General features: G+C 39.8%; 1 protein-coding gene across 2 annotated transcripts in view; it reads left to right on the forward strand.

Moving 5' to 3' along the window:
* Window positions 1-17,149, forward strand: part of dpp10 (dipeptidyl peptidase like 10) — a 236,935-nt gene that overhangs the window by 123,286 nt on the left and 96,500 nt on the right. For both annotated transcript variants that reach the window (XM_022740268.1, XM_022740269.1), the window contains exons 2-3: window positions 8,965-9,079; window positions 14,001-14,096. In XM_022740268.1, the coding sequence (XP_022595989.1) occupies window positions 8,965-9,079; window positions 14,001-14,096 (211 nt within the window). The remainder of the gene's footprint in view (window positions 1-8,964; window positions 9,080-14,000; window positions 14,097-17,149) is intronic.

Here is a 17,149-nt window from a genome sequence, read left to right on the forward strand (position 1 = left end):
AGTTACTAACTTAGTTACTAAAAGCTATGAGTCATATTTTGTTTGACTTGGTTTTCACACATAAAAAGTGAAAAAAGGAAAACTGGGTCTGAAGCTCATCTCCTCCTACTTCCTGACTGAGAAATCAGGACCAGGCCTTTTGCCCCGCCCACCACCTGCTCCCTCCAGGTGGACAGGTGAAAGAGCAGAGAGTATCAAGATGGTTAGAGGAGGAAACATCAGAGAGACTCAGCCACATGTTTGAGCCTCAGTCAGACCCAGACTCAGATGAGGAGTCTGTTGAGACCAGAACCAGAGACTAGAAGATGGATCAGAGCAGTTAGCGTAGTTAGAATCTTTTATTTGTCATTGGTTCACTGCAGTTCAAGGTGGAAACACTCAGTCATGGTGTTGATGATTATTTCACTCATCAAATGTCTTGTATTATATAAAAACATCATATGGACATTAACAAGGTTAAACACTTGATTTTCATCGGAGGGTCTTTAAAGCAGAGGAAGAAGAGGTCATGCAGGATTTTTCAGTTTGACATGTGTGAGGAGAGATGTCAATGTAACATTTTGAGCAATGAGATTTTACATGTATTTTAAAAAGCTCCAAGTTTCAACTTTGTTTGCAGAATTGGGGAAAAACGGGAAAATAAATTGGTGATAATTGTGAATATGGAGAAAGTGAGAGAATACCAATCACAAAGGATTAACAGCAAGCCTCACTTTGACTTTCCATATTTCTATCACTTCTTCACCACCCTCACTGGTATGCCAGGAACTAATGCTGTGATCCTGTTGGTTGTGTATAGCTAATCTCAGCAGTAATATTTATATTCAGTGATACCGCACTGCTGTGTGACTCAACACCCTCGTGTATCCGAAACCAATAAGGCCGGGACAGTGACTAATTGAGAATTATCTCACAAGGACCAAAGGCCAATGACAGTGTCCTTCAGGCCAAGGCTGATAATGCTAAATACAATAAGATGACAACATGTAGCTAAGCTTTGCCGTTTCCTATTAGCCAGTGGATCAATCTCAGATGTTAAGCCTCAACACCCCAGCGTGGCTTTGGCTGCGGCTGTCAATGATTCACGAGGCAGTGAGAAATGGTATTTCATGGGTAAACAAAAATAAGCCCCTGCAGATGGCATTATTTTTTTTCACCCTCTGCGACCTGCTGTCATCTGCTCAGCTTCTGCTGAAATGCTGCTCGTCATTTGTCACACTCTCTCCAAGGTCAGAGTCCAGGACAGGGTAAACTCACAGCTCTATAAATAGCCCGACGCCTCCAACATTTCTGCATGCGCACGTAGGGGCGTGCAGACGTCCGTGCACGGCCAGACGGTGAAGGAATAGGCTTATTCGCTGGAGTTTGATGAAGATGGCAGGGATCTTAATCAAACATCTCAGAGGCAGCATTAGCATCTAATTTCACATGTTTTTTTTCCTTCTCACTCTCTCCCACTTTGAAAATCAGATGTTCCAGCAATAAGTATGCAGGGATGTGTGTTGGTGCTGAGACATGTTAGAAACATGCAGCAGTTTTCACATTAGAAATAACAACAATCCATGTCAGTCTTTCTGTGACCCTCTGTGCTCAACCCTAAATGACTGTGCTCTTCCTATAGCTTTCAAATGCAGCAAAGGACGGGATGCTAATGTGCAGAGCATCAGAACATCAGTTATTTTTTTTTTTAATTTAATGGCAGTCTGGTCTCATTTATTGTCTCCAGCTGAGCGGGAGGAGGGTGATCAACAGTGCTGTTCCCAAATGCGCTGTTATGTAGTGACTTTAAAAAGCATGGCAGTGCATCTTTTCATACAACGTCAACATTTACACTAACACTGCTCAATGCCAAATGCAGACTGATCGTGCAATATATATGGTACAGCATATTAGAACATTAGAACACACATTAGAACACTTTTAGTCTGTGCAGTGAAGCAGAAAAGCATCTGTGTCTCTGCTCTCATTATATGCCTCCTTTAATAATATATATATTTTTTTAGTTTAAATTGTTTTCTCTTGGTTTTGTCAGCTATTCTTCCTGTTTCAAAGACAGATGATGTGATATGTTGAGGAATCAGGAGAGTTTATCTCTGTTGTTCTGTCATCCTCTTTACTGTTCTTTTTCCAACACAGATGCCTTCCAGACAGAAATCTGGAATAATCTTACCTCAAATGACATACTCTTAACTGAAACTGTATGCAAATAATTAAAGCCCCATATGGTCCCATATAGTCTAAAGGCAGATGTCCATGTGTTGTTTGATTATAAAGCAGGTCTAGGTTCTATATTAATACTGTGAAAGTATCAAAGCCTCAGTCCACAGAGAAATGCACACAGCCTGTATTCAGAAACTGAGTTGTAAAACCAGCCGTCAGGACTTCTGGAACTTTGTGATGTCACAACAAAGCAGTCACCGCTCTCAGCCATGCCCCAAAGCCCAGCCCACCTGGACCAACAAGCCAACCTTGCAGGGTTTGGTTTCTCTGAGTGTTTACCTGAAATTTGCTATATTTTTATTAGATCACTCAGAAAACAGTCAGCCAATCAGAAGAGAGGCTCAGAGCCTCCTCTCTTCTGATTGGCTCACCGACCTGAGAAGCCTGAGAGAGGAGATGTACAACTACATTGAGATGGTTTTTGGTTCTTAAAACCACAAATATATCTTCTTATGGATCAACACTTCAAATAAAACACAGGAGAAAATAAGGAGCTTTAAAGGGGCTGATTTTAGAAGTTGATTTACTAACTGTAGAGTACGTCTGTACGTTATAAATAGAAGAATGTGATTCTGGTTTTAGAGAAATTACAATGACACAAAACTAGAAGACAAACTTGTGTGTTTGAATATGTTCTTGTGCACACCCTGAACCCTCCATTGTCAATCAGGTCCTATTGGAATTCATGCATGGGTTAACGCCATCATCACTGTTCACTCAGCTATGGCCCCTCAATGCCTCCCTAACAACAAATGTGTCCCATTATCTTCTGTGGTCTACTTGACTTGATGAATAATTGATTGTACTGATGGAGTGTGATGGAATTTGTCCCAGAGAGAGAGAGAGCCAGGTAGAATTACAGTCAGATAAATTAAAAGAGGGCTCTAATCATTGTCTGGGTTGAATGAATAAATAATAACTGATGGAGGTAAAATAAGAGCCAAGGGTTTGTACACATGCAGGCGTGTAGTATTTCTTTTTTGTCTGTCAGGACATTGAGATTTAACATACGAATACATTTATGGTTTCCTTTTAATTTTTTGTAACCCCCTCAAAGCACCATTTGGATGGGATTCACATTACAGGGGAGGTGGGAAATAAAATATTAACAGAAGAGGAAGCCAGAAACCTCTCCGGGGGGGGTGCAGGAGAGTTGAAGTGGGGTGAAGGGAGCGATGTGAAGCAAAAATACTGCATTAAGTGAATCATACATCAAACTCCGCCTCCTCCTTCTTGGAATCACCACTCCATCAAAGTCTAACACACAGACACGAAACACATTGAAATGATTCAGTGTGACTGCACTACGCAGAGGATTTCATTATCTCTCAGTGTTTATACAAATAAACATAAATAAATAAACCATAAATTCACTGGAAAACTAAAAAAAGATGCTTCAGAACTTCCCAGAGAATCATCAGCTTTTTAAGTTCTCTTCAGTATCACAGTAATCCAGTTGTAGCTGTGCTGTACATTCACGCAGAGGCACACGATCAGGAGAGGCAACCCAGGCAATGATGTATGCTATAGCTAGCATCTACCCATTGCCTGCATGTGAGGGAACATTGTGTGTGTGTGTGTGTGTGTTGTGTTGGTGTGTGTGTTGTGTGTGTGTGTGGTGTGTGTGTGTGCTGTTCGGGTGTGTGTGTGTGTGTGGTGTGTGTTTTGATGTGGTATGTGTGTGGGAGGGGCTGGAGAGTCTATGATCTTCATCCATGGGTACATTGCAAACAAGAAGTGCTGTTGGCTTATTCAGTAACTTTTAACATTGACAGTTTGCAAAGATGAAACTAAATATATAACTGAAATATATCTTATTGTTTTTGCAAAAACAATAAGTAATTGCAGCTGTATTATTATTGCATAGTACCTGCATTGACGCTTAAAATCACTGACCAGTACAGGTAACGTTAAAATCATCCCACCTCCCCTGTAGAACTCCAGTTTAATGCACATACATGTAGACCTCTGTAATAGCGTCCCGCCTCAGAAGCTGCTGTCTTATCAGCAGCAGAGGAGCGGGCTGATTAATATCAGAATGAATAGATAAAAATAGTTTTCATGGGAGCTCCATGATCTGTAAACAGAATACAACATTCGTCTCTATTGAGAGATTTATTTTATTTCCTCAGCTCACTGTAGCATCTACTGTAAACGCCCATGGAGAAACTGAAAAGCTCATAAAATTGCTGGTCAGGATCAATAACGTAGAGATCAAAACATATAGACCGAGGGAGATTTGAGTGATTTGAACAGCTGCCTGTGGAGATTACGCTTCACTTCGCCGGAGGAAGAAATAACACCGAGTGCAACACACATGTCCCTTTGAGTTTATTGTTTTATTTTCAAAAATGGAAGCAGAAAACAGATGATTGATGGATGTCAAACACACTTCAAAACACATCTCTCTTTTTAATAGAATTATTTCTTGATTTAAATATTGTTCAGGTAGAGCTCTGTCATATCTTTCACACTATTAGTAATACTGCAAGTAGTTGTCATAGTACATTTAGCCAATCTGGACCCTAGTTAGAGGAAACAACCTCCTGGTTGTTTTATTCCAACATAACAAATGGCTACACAGGGACTCTTACAAAGTGAAATATGTTTGTTTGTTGTTGGAAAATTTCATCTCTGTTCACTTTGATTCAGGGCATGTTTAGTGCATCTTCGTACAAAAAATGGAATATGACTTTTTTGTATTATATTTTGTTATAGTTTCATATCAAATGTACATTTGATCATTTTACTACTGAGTAGCTGAACTACTTTTTCGAAAGAAGCTCAGGCTAACCAAACTAGATTTGTCCCACGGGTAGCTTTGCTGTAGTTCAACGTCTTCCAGTGTAAATTATTTGGTAGTTTTGCAGTGCTTCCCCAGCGCTGCAAGGTACTACGCCTCAAGCTGCTGCAAGAGTCAGGTAGGTGTCATTCAGAGTAACAAAAGTGTGTGAACAAACATACACACACACACACACACACATATATGTTTATATATGTTAAACCTATATATATAAATATATATATATATATATATATACCCATTAATCAGAAGATCTCTGGCTCCTTCACTGCACATGTTGAAGTGTCCTTGGGCAAGATACTGACCCCCATATCTCCCCCTATGAAACATCAGTGTGTGAGTGTGTGTATGGTAGAAAAAGCGCTATATGTAGGAAAAACTTTATGAATGTGGCTTGTAATGTAAAGTGCATTGAGTGGTCGACAAGACCGGTAAAGCCCTATATAAGTTCATTCCATTTACCACTTGTACAATACAGGCCCTGGTCCCAGTATGTGTGCTAATGTAGGCTAAACATGTATGGGACTATTTTCTCTACTGAACCCACAGAGATGACAATGATATCAACCTCCTCATCCAATACACGATGAGAGAGCAAAGTTTCTTCATAATATAACTTAACTTTAGCCCGAGTAGCTAAACTTAATTTGACCTCTGGCTTTAAGGATAGAAACTGTTGTTTGAGCTCAGTCAGTGGGTTGGTTCATTGCACAGTAAGCACCAGAGGTCACTTATAACACTTTAGCTATTTTGACATTTTGTTCTGACATTTAAATATATGCAATTACGCAATCACTGCAGATATGACATGGCAACCTTAGCAAAGACTATAAATAAAGTTAACAGCAGATTCTACCCCTGCACAGCACAGCTATACATTTATAGATGTATAAAGCAGGTTACCAGTATAATAACTGTCGGACTCCTACGAGCTGTCTTGGTGTCATGTTGCTAAAGAGGGACACAGGAGAAAATGAAGAGACACTTTTATAGGAACGGAGCTTTGTCCTTGTACTTTTACTTTCAGGCACAGAGAAATGAAGTGCGCAGGCTTTCTTGTTCTTACTGCACAGCCTGTCAGGAGTTTATTTATAACCCAGCATGTCCCTGTGCAGACTTACAGAATGGCACCTTTATGTGAAATAAATGAACACATTTAGAAAGTGAATGACATGCTGACAGAAAAAAAAAAAAAGCAGGTAGAGGAAAGTGTTAGTGCATGTGTTGTTTGTGTTAGTGGAGTTGACATCTATCAGATTTATCTTTTTTATTATAAGAATAATAATGTGTCTGATAAAATCATGTTAATGTCACAGAGTAAAGGTTCTGACGATACTAGTTAGCTAGCTCTTTTTTATATATATAATAGTGCCTGTAATGCTTATTGGTCCCATTTTATAAAAGAGCCCATGAAGGCCTCAGTCTATCCTCCAGCCTACATAGATTTATAGAGAAATTTATTTCCTCTGATGAGGGTCTAACGATTATGATAAAGCCCAGTTGCCGTCTCATTCCTTCTGGTGGGCTAACCGTTTATCAGGGTCCTTTCTATGCTTCTGCAATAATGGTAATTCAGTGACTAAGCTGGTCAAAATTCTCTTAGTGCCTCTATCATTGCTCATAATTAGGTCAATAAATTGAGGATGATGATTCAAAAGTGGCTAAATAGGAAATTGGGGGAGAAAATGAGACAGGGAGAAAGTGCGTAGGGAGAGGGAGAAAGAATCTCATGCATGGAGGCACAAGGGCAATTTAAAAGTTGCCGTCAGTTTTCAAGGACACATCAGCCCTTTGTGCTATTAATGAAATGAGCAGCGGTCCAAGTCCTGATAATAGATCAGTCTTATGAGTCCAGTGGGGGCTGTAAGTGATGTAAAACTGCATCCATGTAATATGTGTCTGCAGTCCTGGTGACGATGAGCTGCCTCTGTGTGTTAGAGAAGGTCAAAGAACTCTGAGGTTCACCTATCACTCTAAAAAAAAAAGCCAAACCGTTTTCTATATGCAAATGTATTACATTTACATATAGTGAAAATCCATACATAAAATATGCAGTACATATTTGTAAAAATTCTATATAAAACCTATTAGGAATTGGAACAATTTCATATATTGACACTGACATGTTTCTCTTTATGTATGTATGTTTATATTGTAGACATATTTTATATAAATATCTATCCATCCCAAAGCCTGTCAGTATATGTTGATATTATAATCAGTCTGAGAAGACTTTCCCAGAATGATAAGATAGAAATGTTTAAAATTAATGAGGAATTAATAAGTAAAAACATATATAAACATATAGAGTTTTTATATGTATGTTGTTTTGATAAACTTAAATTAACATATTGCAACCCAGGTTGCAAAATGTTATACCATATAATAAATCATTATATAGACATTTTTAAAGCTTCATATTTTCCTCTTCTTCTGTGTTTTATATGAAGTGTTGATCCATAAGAAGATATATTTGTGGTTTAAAAAACAAAAACCATCTCAGTGTAGTTTTACATCTCCTCTCTCAGGCTTCTCTCTGGAGCTCTAGTAACAACAGGTCAGGGAGCCAATCAGAAGAGAGGATGCTCTGAGCTTCTCTTCTGATTTGCTCACCGACTGGTCATATGGGACCTTTAATATATGTACAAACAAACTTAACAAAGGTATTTCATATATGAACATATATGTCCACATGTCCAGAGGATGTATACAGTATATGTGATAATAATATATCCCCTTATAGGTAACATATGTGGCAACATCACTCTTGATATAAAGCCATACAATAAGTCAATTGTTACATTTCTGTATGGGTCTGTCTGCCGCTGTGGTACATGTGAAATAACTGTGGGTACTTGAGTTATTATTTGCTCATCAGTCAGTATTTAATTTCTAGTCGTGACCAAACTGAGCCGCACTGATTTCAAACCACCAAGTCAAGTACACAGAAGATGTATTTCAGAAAACATCATGAGAGAGACACAAAGAAAGCTCCTTTGTTTTCCCTCCCCTCCAACCAGTCAAGGTGTAGTATTGGGTTGGGGGCTACTAATCACTGCATTTCACCTGCAGGGTTTTGTGGGTAATTGAGGCCAGGAGACGCTGCCGAGTGGAGAAATTTATAGGTGGGAGGCTTAATTCACCTTATCAGAGGCAGCAGATGTGGTGGAATACCCGCTTTAAGACCCTCTAATACCAGGACTCAGACGTGGAGTTGCAGGAAAGAGCTTCACAAGCTCTCCTGGATAGCTGTTTCACTGTCGATAATATCACACACAGTATACTCCACGGTCACTCAGCCTGCGAGCACCAAGCCTTTTCTGCAGTCTCTCTGGTCAGTGGAACATTTGAATGCAGATGCCCGCTGTATTTCTCATCTGCCGGATGTATCAACATCTCTGTTTCGGGGTCATAACACAGAAAGAAGTGACTCCTGGCTTTGGCAGACAGACTGTGTCAGGTCAGAGGGTGTCAGTCGAAGGGAAGGTTGGCCAAGGAGAATGACTGAACCATGCAAATGCTTTTCAGCTTTTCAGCATTGAAACATGAACCAGAGACTCCGGGTGTCATCTCTCAGGCTCACGGTTGGGGCTCATGCAAAGCTCTTCACCGTGCAGGGGATTGTATCTGTAATACAAAACCTCACTGTCACCCATATTAATAGGTACCGTAAACACTGTGTGCAGTGTGATCATGTCAGGATGGAGCTGTGTCGTGCTATGTGCTGCGCGCCTCTTTCATATTTGTGTCTGAACAAATATCTAGCTTTATACAACAATCAAGTTTGTATGTATCACATCTGTGAAACTTAAAGCGATGTAAAATGTGTACATCTATCCAAGCCTAGCTCAGCAGGAGGAGGGGCTGTATTCATCTTTGCCCCTCTGACCTCCATCTCTCTCTCTTTCTCTCTCTCTCTCTCTCTCTCTCTCTGTCTGCAGGACCTGGGTGGGGTGAGTCCTCCTCAGAGGAACTGGAAGGGGATTGCCATCGCTCTGCTGGTCATCTTGGTGGTCTGCTCCCTCATCACCATGTCGGTCATCCTCCTCACACCAGGTAACACATGAGCGACTGTGCGCTGCTCTGTGGATGCACCTTTCCAGATCGAAATGACTCAGGGTGCATCTGAAATTAGTCGAGGTGCACTAGTGTGAACACCTAAAAGTCATCATCATCCAAAGAAAAACTGATAATCGCCCAGTTTATATAGCTCAGCTTTTTTATGTAGCTGCTTTTATCTGGATCAAACAGTCATAATGTGCGATTACACATAAACACAATCGTTGTCCATGGTAACAGCAAAAGTAAAGGAAATTTTAATGTTTCTTGTAACAAAAAAATTAAAGAAGCATGATTTATGGATGGTAGATATATAAGATATATAATATTATTACTAAAATATATAATTTATGTATATATAAAACACATGGTCTGAAGTCTGGTCCCAGATGTGCTGGAGCACAGCTGGTAAAGCTGCAACCAGTAGACACACCTGCACAGGCTGTTCTTTACTGAGGTCATCTTGTACTTGTTGAAGTTGCGGGAGAAGGGGTGGGGGTAAGTCAGGCGGTGGGAGTGAGGCCGCCGTCTCCATGTTGCCTTGGTGTCTGCATCGGCGGACGCTGTGTTGCTGCCGCTCTTCAGCTGTGGCCTCCCCAACCGTTTTCACATATCAATACACTAGTAGACTGAAGTTGTGCAGACTGACATGATGCATCAGACCTGCACAATTTCAATCACTGTTTTGCAGAGAGCATAGCATGATGGTTAGATTAACCATCATGCAATGCACTCAGCAAGATTTCCCACTCACCACTCACAATCAAATGATGACACATTTATTATTCGACCTTAAGTTATGTTTTCTTGCTAGGCGACATCTAGCATCCGTAGTAATAGTAGGGAGCAAAGGAGGAAGTCAGGTGACGTGGTATAAAGAACATGTATAATGGATGATGACAAAGTCCATGTTTGGAGGGTTGGGGCATATGGATGGATAGTTTGTGAAACTGATAACTAAGGGCTACGATCCTGTAACGCTAAGGAAGTACTTACCACCAACTTTCTTGAACATAATCAAGTAGTTAAAAAAAACAAAAACAAAACAGTGTTGTGGAGCTCTCACAGTTCCACATACGTAAACATCAGTTGATTATTGTTACCATGACAATTAAGGTCCAGTACTGCTGCTGCTGGTTCGCTATACAGGTCATATTCAAGGATAGGGAAAAGTTACCTATATGGTTCTTTAGGTTGGAGAACACACTGACTGTACGATGTTATATAATGCAAAACTAACCTTGCATAACAATAACGCTGCTCTTATCAGTATTTCCTATATTAACAATGGATCAAATAACTAGAAGTAATGTAAAATGGTCATACTTGATGATCCCGCAGAAAATCTTCACCCAACTCTGCAGTTTCCTTCAGCTCTACTGAGCTTTCAAGCTTCTTTAAGATCATTGTTTGGTTTTAGGGCCCGTAGATTCTGTTGTAATCAACAAAATTACAACATAAATCTTTAATAATGATTAAAATAATTATTCATTTTAAAAAAATGAATGCAGGTGTAAGTATTTTGGGGGTGATTTCAACAAGAATCCTTAACAAGAATCCTTAATGCTGTAAGAGTCTAAACATGTTTACAATTCGTGCGTTTTCAATTAACACGGCCATGGATGAACAGATGAACCTATAAGAATAAGAATATGCCATGTGTCCAAATTAAAGTTGCACTAAATCATTTTTTTTTCTTGAAATAATGGATATAATGTGAACGGGGTGATTTGTAGTGATGAACCCACAGATAATGATCAGCACATCTGTACTTGCCTTAAGTATACGGAGCATTTTAGCATCTCTCAGCTAATTGTGTTCTGTTTTACTGTTTCAGTTCAGCCAATCCTATTTCCATCTGATAATTATCTGTTTAACTCACACTGCCTGACCTGCACCAAACAGGAGACGGATAGAGTTAGTGACTAGCTGCTGAACATGGCGCCGCATTCAGCAGATGTTTTTCTCAGGAGTTGGCTGACATCCAACCACAGCTAAAAAGCAGTGTGAATATCGTGCTTACATTTGTCAGGTGGATAGAAACACAACTTCAAATGAATGATAATGTCCTTCTGTGTGTGCTGCATGTGTACATACAGTGCATTCAGAAAGTCTTCAGACGCCTACTGTTTATTTACATTTTCTCATGTTGCAGCCTTGTGCTTCGATGCTCAATCACCCGTAATGACTACGTGAAAACAGAATTTTAGAAACTTTTGCAAAGTTATTAAAAAAGAAAAAACTGAAATATCACACTGAGAGACTGTAAGTTTTCAGACACTTGAAGTTTGGCTCGGGTTCCTCCATTTCTCCTGAGCATCTCTGAGATGTTTCTCCACCTTGACTGGAGTCCACCTGTGGTAAACTCAGCTGATTAGACGTGGTGTGGACAGACACACACCTGTCTATATCAGGTCTCACAGCTGACAATGCAGATCAGAGCAGAAACCATGAGGAGGAAGGAACAGCTGCAGAGCTCAGAGACAGGATTGTGTCGAGGCTCAGATCAGGGGAAGAATCCAAAAACATTTCTGCTGCACTGAAGGTTCCACAGGGGACAGTGACCTCCAACGTTCTGACATGGAAGAAGTTTGGAACGACCGCGACTCCAGCTGGTCACCAGGCCAAACTGAGCAATCAGGGAGAAGGACGTTTGTAAGAGAGGAGACCGAGAACCTGATGGTCACTCTGGCTGAGCTCCACAGATCCTGTGTGGAAATGGAGAAACTTCCAGAAGTGTACAACACTATTGTACACTGTATACCTGCTCCCAAAATTATGAAAGATAGCACCCAGCATTACTCAGATGTAAAAACCATCACAATCCTCTGCCCGTGCAGCCTCGCTCCCCCCTGGTGTATTCCACGGTTGGTTAGACTTTCATTGCCTCCATAAACAAACATGCTGTGCGGAGTGATCAAGGAAAGCCAATATGGCTGACATTCAAAACGACTTGGCCCTCCTATTCTGCTCACAATCAGCAGCTGTCCTATTCAGAAGGAGCTTTCTATTGGCGCATTCTCTTTCTGCTAAAGACATAACATTTCATAACTAAAAATGAAACACATGGAACAGCTGCGGGATTTTCGAGCCCAGTAATGATCACGTCAGTGAACATATGAAAAGCTATTGAGAGAAAACATATTGTTCCATGTTCTATGAATTTTTTTTTTCATTGTCGTGTGTGTTTGTGTGTGTGTGTGTGTGTTTGTGCCTTTATGTATATCTCGTTTAAAAGGACACTCAATACATGTGTCTGGCCGGCGGATGTAAACATCCAGCTGTCCATGTTTTCTTGTTGACTTGGAAACACAGAAGCCTTGTGGTGACTGCTTTCATTTTTTTTGTTGTTTTTCAGGTTGCAGGGAGGAAGTTATACAGTTATATTTAACTTGACAGAATCCCACTTTCAAACCTAAACCTTAAAGCTACACTAATCAACTTTTCATGTCACACCAGGAGCATGTAGAAGGGGTTTTTGGAGTGTTTCGTCTTTTTGTTGCTAAAAGCAGCTTCCTACTTGATGAGTGCAGTAAAACTGAGCTGTACAGGAATATGCACACATGCGGAAGGAAGTAAAAAGCTCTGTACAAATGCAGAGCTGGGTGATATTTCTCGCACTCCTTATTTCTCACACTTAACGCCCTCCTGTCGCATTACAGAAAGTCATTTGATCTTTGGGATCAATCATGGTTGATTAAAACAAAAAAAAAGGATTTTCAAAGGCTTTGGTTCCGATCCCTTAAATTGATTGATTGATGAATTGTGACAAGTCACGTACTGAGCAGGATATTTTACAGTTGAACAGATTATGTGCTGACAGCACTCTTTCTAAACTACCTCAAACATTTCTTTGGCTTTAATATACCACAAAGTCTTGTCACTTAAGAGCCAACATAGACTGTATGCTAATACGCAATATCATTTTGATATATGATTTATAATGTAAAAACATGACATAGTTTTTTCTAACTGCAACTGCACCACCTGTGTTTGGGCAGCTTATAGTCTCTAACACATGCACACAGGTAAATTCTGCTCAGGATGTGTTCGGTGCCCAGTAGGGATGTGCAATCTTAACCATGGTGGTCTGATCGTCCGATCATCACCCATGTGAAATTGCCAATAACGTAGAGCTTTTTATGTGTGTATGGGGTTGTCTTCATTACAATCAGCTGATTGGAGTGTGTGTTTGTGTGTGTTTGTTGCAATCACAGTTAAATGCAGTTATATGTTAAACTGTGGCAGGGCAAATTAAATTAAGTATTAATTTAATACTACAAATAATAAGTTACTACATTAATGGCAATTCAAATACTGTCTCTACAGCAGAAGTAAAAAGCTAATGCTAGGCTATAAACCAACTACACCACGGTCACATGACTTCAGCGTCTCCACCACTAAACTTCAACTTGTTGTTTGATTTAGCTCTGATCTCTTCTACAGAAGCTTTTCCTCTGACACAGTTAGAGACAGTTTGTATCAAGACAACCAGGCTGTAAAGGTGGACTGGTGAGTGGATCAGTTTTCATCTTTAACGTGATGATATTTAATGTCCCCGACAACCTCTGTAGTCTCATTTAGACAGTCGTTAGCAGCAGGCCTTTTTTAACAGATGTAGAAGAGTCAGGACTGGAGTATTTACTGATGGATTTTATGATAGAATAAAATGTGAAAAAATGTGTGGAGCTTGTGTTAACCACAGACCTCAGGCATTTAACCAAAAGCCCACAGACTGCAGGACGAGGGAACCAGAAGTGCTAAAATGCTAAGTCATTTCTGGGTATTAGGACTGATTCCTGCAACACTCTGTACCAAGGTCAGCTAATCATAGAACTGAGAAGAGAACATCTAAATGGGACACACATTTTACTAAAAAACACCGTACAACTTAATTTATGGCTTGTTTTACTTGCAGCTGACAACCAAGCTGGGAGTGACACCAAACTGACTGTGGAGGATTTGTTCAAACCTGAGTTCAAGGTCCACGACCCGGAAGCCAAATGGATCAATGGTGAGTTTTTCTGTCAATTCCTTCAGCTATGAATGGAAATGAGCTGGACCCTGAAATGGATGGAGACATGCGATTGATACGTAGAAAGTTCTGAGTTAGATAAATGTAGTGTTTATTGACCTTGAGGAGATTTCAGCTTCTGTGCACCTCAGCAGAAACACAAGGCTTGATTTCTTTGTTAACCACAGATGTAGCTCCATATGACTTGGATCTATTATACAGTTACTTGAGTGACAGCCTGGTAAACTGCCTATATGCACCTGTCCCCTACTGCATGCTACTGCACATATATTTATACCAAACACAGCTGGACTCTTTCTTGACACGACGTCTCGATGAGTTGTGTGAGTGCACTCTGCAGAAGCAAACAATAGGACTGCTTTTGTTCAGCGGCAGGGGGATGACATCTCTTTCTCTCTGCTGTCTCTCCTGCTTTGTAATTGAAGCTCCCTAAAAACAGCCAGCAGCCACTTTTAAACAAGGCTGACATGTTTCACCCACCTTGCATCTTGTTATGCAAATTCAGATGTTGGGATTTATTTTCCCTCTACTTATTTACATTGTATTGATTCCTTATTTGCCAGAAGGGGATCATATGTTAAGCCTGGAAGGCTCCGGCTGAAAATAAACCGCATCAAGTGAAGTGCAAGTGAATCTGATTATGGCTTTGCTCAGAGGGAGGGAGGAGATAAGGATACCTCAGAGGGAGAGGAGGGACAGGATTGTTGCGTTCACACTTTGCTCTCTGCGTGCAGATTAGTGTGTTTGTTTTGGCTTTTCCTTTTTGTTGCCCATCGACCGCCTGACGCTCGCTCCACGCCCCGCGGCCAGGAGAAAGAGGCGAGGCCTTTCTGTCCATCAATATTTCATTCCCGGGTGACATTTTTTTTCCACTATCTTTGCAACGCCATCTCATTCCCCAAGCTGACCTCAGGCTTGACAGAGAGAGCAGCGGTGTTGTGCGATGAGGCAGTCAGAGAAGTTAGCTTTATGGCGTGGCGTGTGGATGGATGGGGCAAAATAGACCCCAGACAAATGGGAGAAGATAACAGATGGACAGGCGGGAGGAAAAGATTGATCGCTGGGATTTGAAGCAAAAATGAGATTTTCTTTTTCCTAACACGGAGGCTTTGGAGGTTTGAGGTTGAGAGTCTTTCGTCTCTGTCTGCATTAGAGGTAATGGGAGGGGCCAGGTCATGTGCTCTAATGAATGAATGGGATGCAGCAGAATAACAAATCACATTTAACGTTCCATTTGCGTTCCATTAACACAAATGTGTCAGAAAATAAAATTCCAGGCATCATACACATCATTTATAAGTATTCCATATATTAATGGATGTTTGTCTTTGTCTAATTTGTATATTTTTGTGATTAAAATTTTTTCCAACACAAATAATAATGTGCTGGAATCTGCGAATGTATACTGCTCACTGTAGACACTACAGTAAAAAAATGCAAATACATATATTGAATTTCCATATATGTACATATAAACATGTAAAAATATACATATATATGAAACCTATAAATTGGAACAATTTCATATATTGACATATATGTCTACCCCATGTGTATGTATGTATGCTTATATTGTAGACATATGTATGTTGCATACATATATATCCATCCCAAAGATAGAGTTGTTTAACATTAATGACAAATTAATATAAAAAATACATATATGCGGATAGAATTTTTATATTATATATATATATATATGTATTTTTTTATGTTGTTTTAAATAAGCATATATAAATTGAATATTTATTATTAACATTTATGGTCATAACATGTTATACCATAGAAATTCATCAGAGATATTTTTAATTTAATCTATGTGTAAACATTATACTAGAGGTATTTCATATATGTTTTAAACTTATACCTTCACATAGCCAGAGAATGTGTTTATTACATTTCTATATGGGGTATAATGTATAATGATATAAGGGAGGAAAGCAAGAAAATGAAAAAAAATAACTTAATGTGTAATTTTATCTAAATATGAAAGTAAAGTCTGCTGTAAATGAGCATCTGATTTCAGTGAATTAACACCTCACTGATGAGCATCAACAAGACACGTATTTAGTGTCTGTTTGAACAAGCGTGAATGTAAATCCCTGTTCACTTTGGTTCATTTAGGCCAGGGGTCTCTAACATGTGGCTCGCCAGCTCCCAGCGGTTCAGACATAAACTCAACTTTTCCAAAAAACAAAAATATGTTGCCATGGATACAGTACATTAAACTGTGGGATTAAACTTGAGCCCTGTCTTTTTAGTACATGTTTGTTTACATTTTGGAAAATGAAGTATAGTGAATGATTTGTTTTAACTTCCTGTTCATCATGTACCATTGGATGTACTGACAACCGTCACTGATCACTGAGCGAGGAGCTTCTTCTTCTCTGGTTTCTAATCAGATTTATCGAGGTTTATTTACAGCGGTGTTGTCATGTCTGTGTGTTCTGACTGAATCATGACTCTTTTTGTCTGAGGTGAGTTTCAGATGTTTGGGATCTTGATATGTGATGACTTGTATTCATCTTGGTTTGGAGATCAGTTTGAGTGTTTTGATAGTTTATGTGAATAAATGTGACCAGTGATGTAAACCATGAGGAGCTCTCAGCAGCTTTTATCTAGTCAAAGTAGCTCTCAGAGGAAGAGGTTCCAGACCCCCGCTTTAAGCTGTTGTTTGAACTTGGTCTCCACCAAACAATCAGACTCAGACCTTTTTTTTTTTTCAACTGGTGTCACCTTCCTCCTTGTTTGTGTCTTTAAAGTCTTTTGTCTTTAAAGTCTTGTGGATCAAGATGGTGATTTCAGCATGAATTCAAAGGCAGAAATAGTAAATGTTCTCCTTGTGCTTGTCAAAGGAAGCAGTAAAGAATCCACATAAGATCATATGGGAAGTCCACTAATTGGAAGGTCGGCGGTTCGATCCCCGGCTCCTCCAGGCCGCATGTCGAAGTGCCCTTGTATCCAAATGGATTTTTGTATTCACTGAAAAGTAAATGGATTGTTACAACCATTCACTCACATGACCCCGAGCC

This window comes from Seriola dumerili, unplaced genomic scaffold, assembly GCF_002260705.1.
Source record: "Seriola dumerili isolate Sdu_G_001 unplaced genomic scaffold, Sdu_1.0 BDQW01000052.1, whole genome shotgun sequence".
In the NCBI taxonomy this organism is placed as follows: domain Eukaryota; kingdom Metazoa; phylum Chordata; class Actinopteri; order Carangiformes; family Carangidae; genus Seriola; species Seriola dumerili.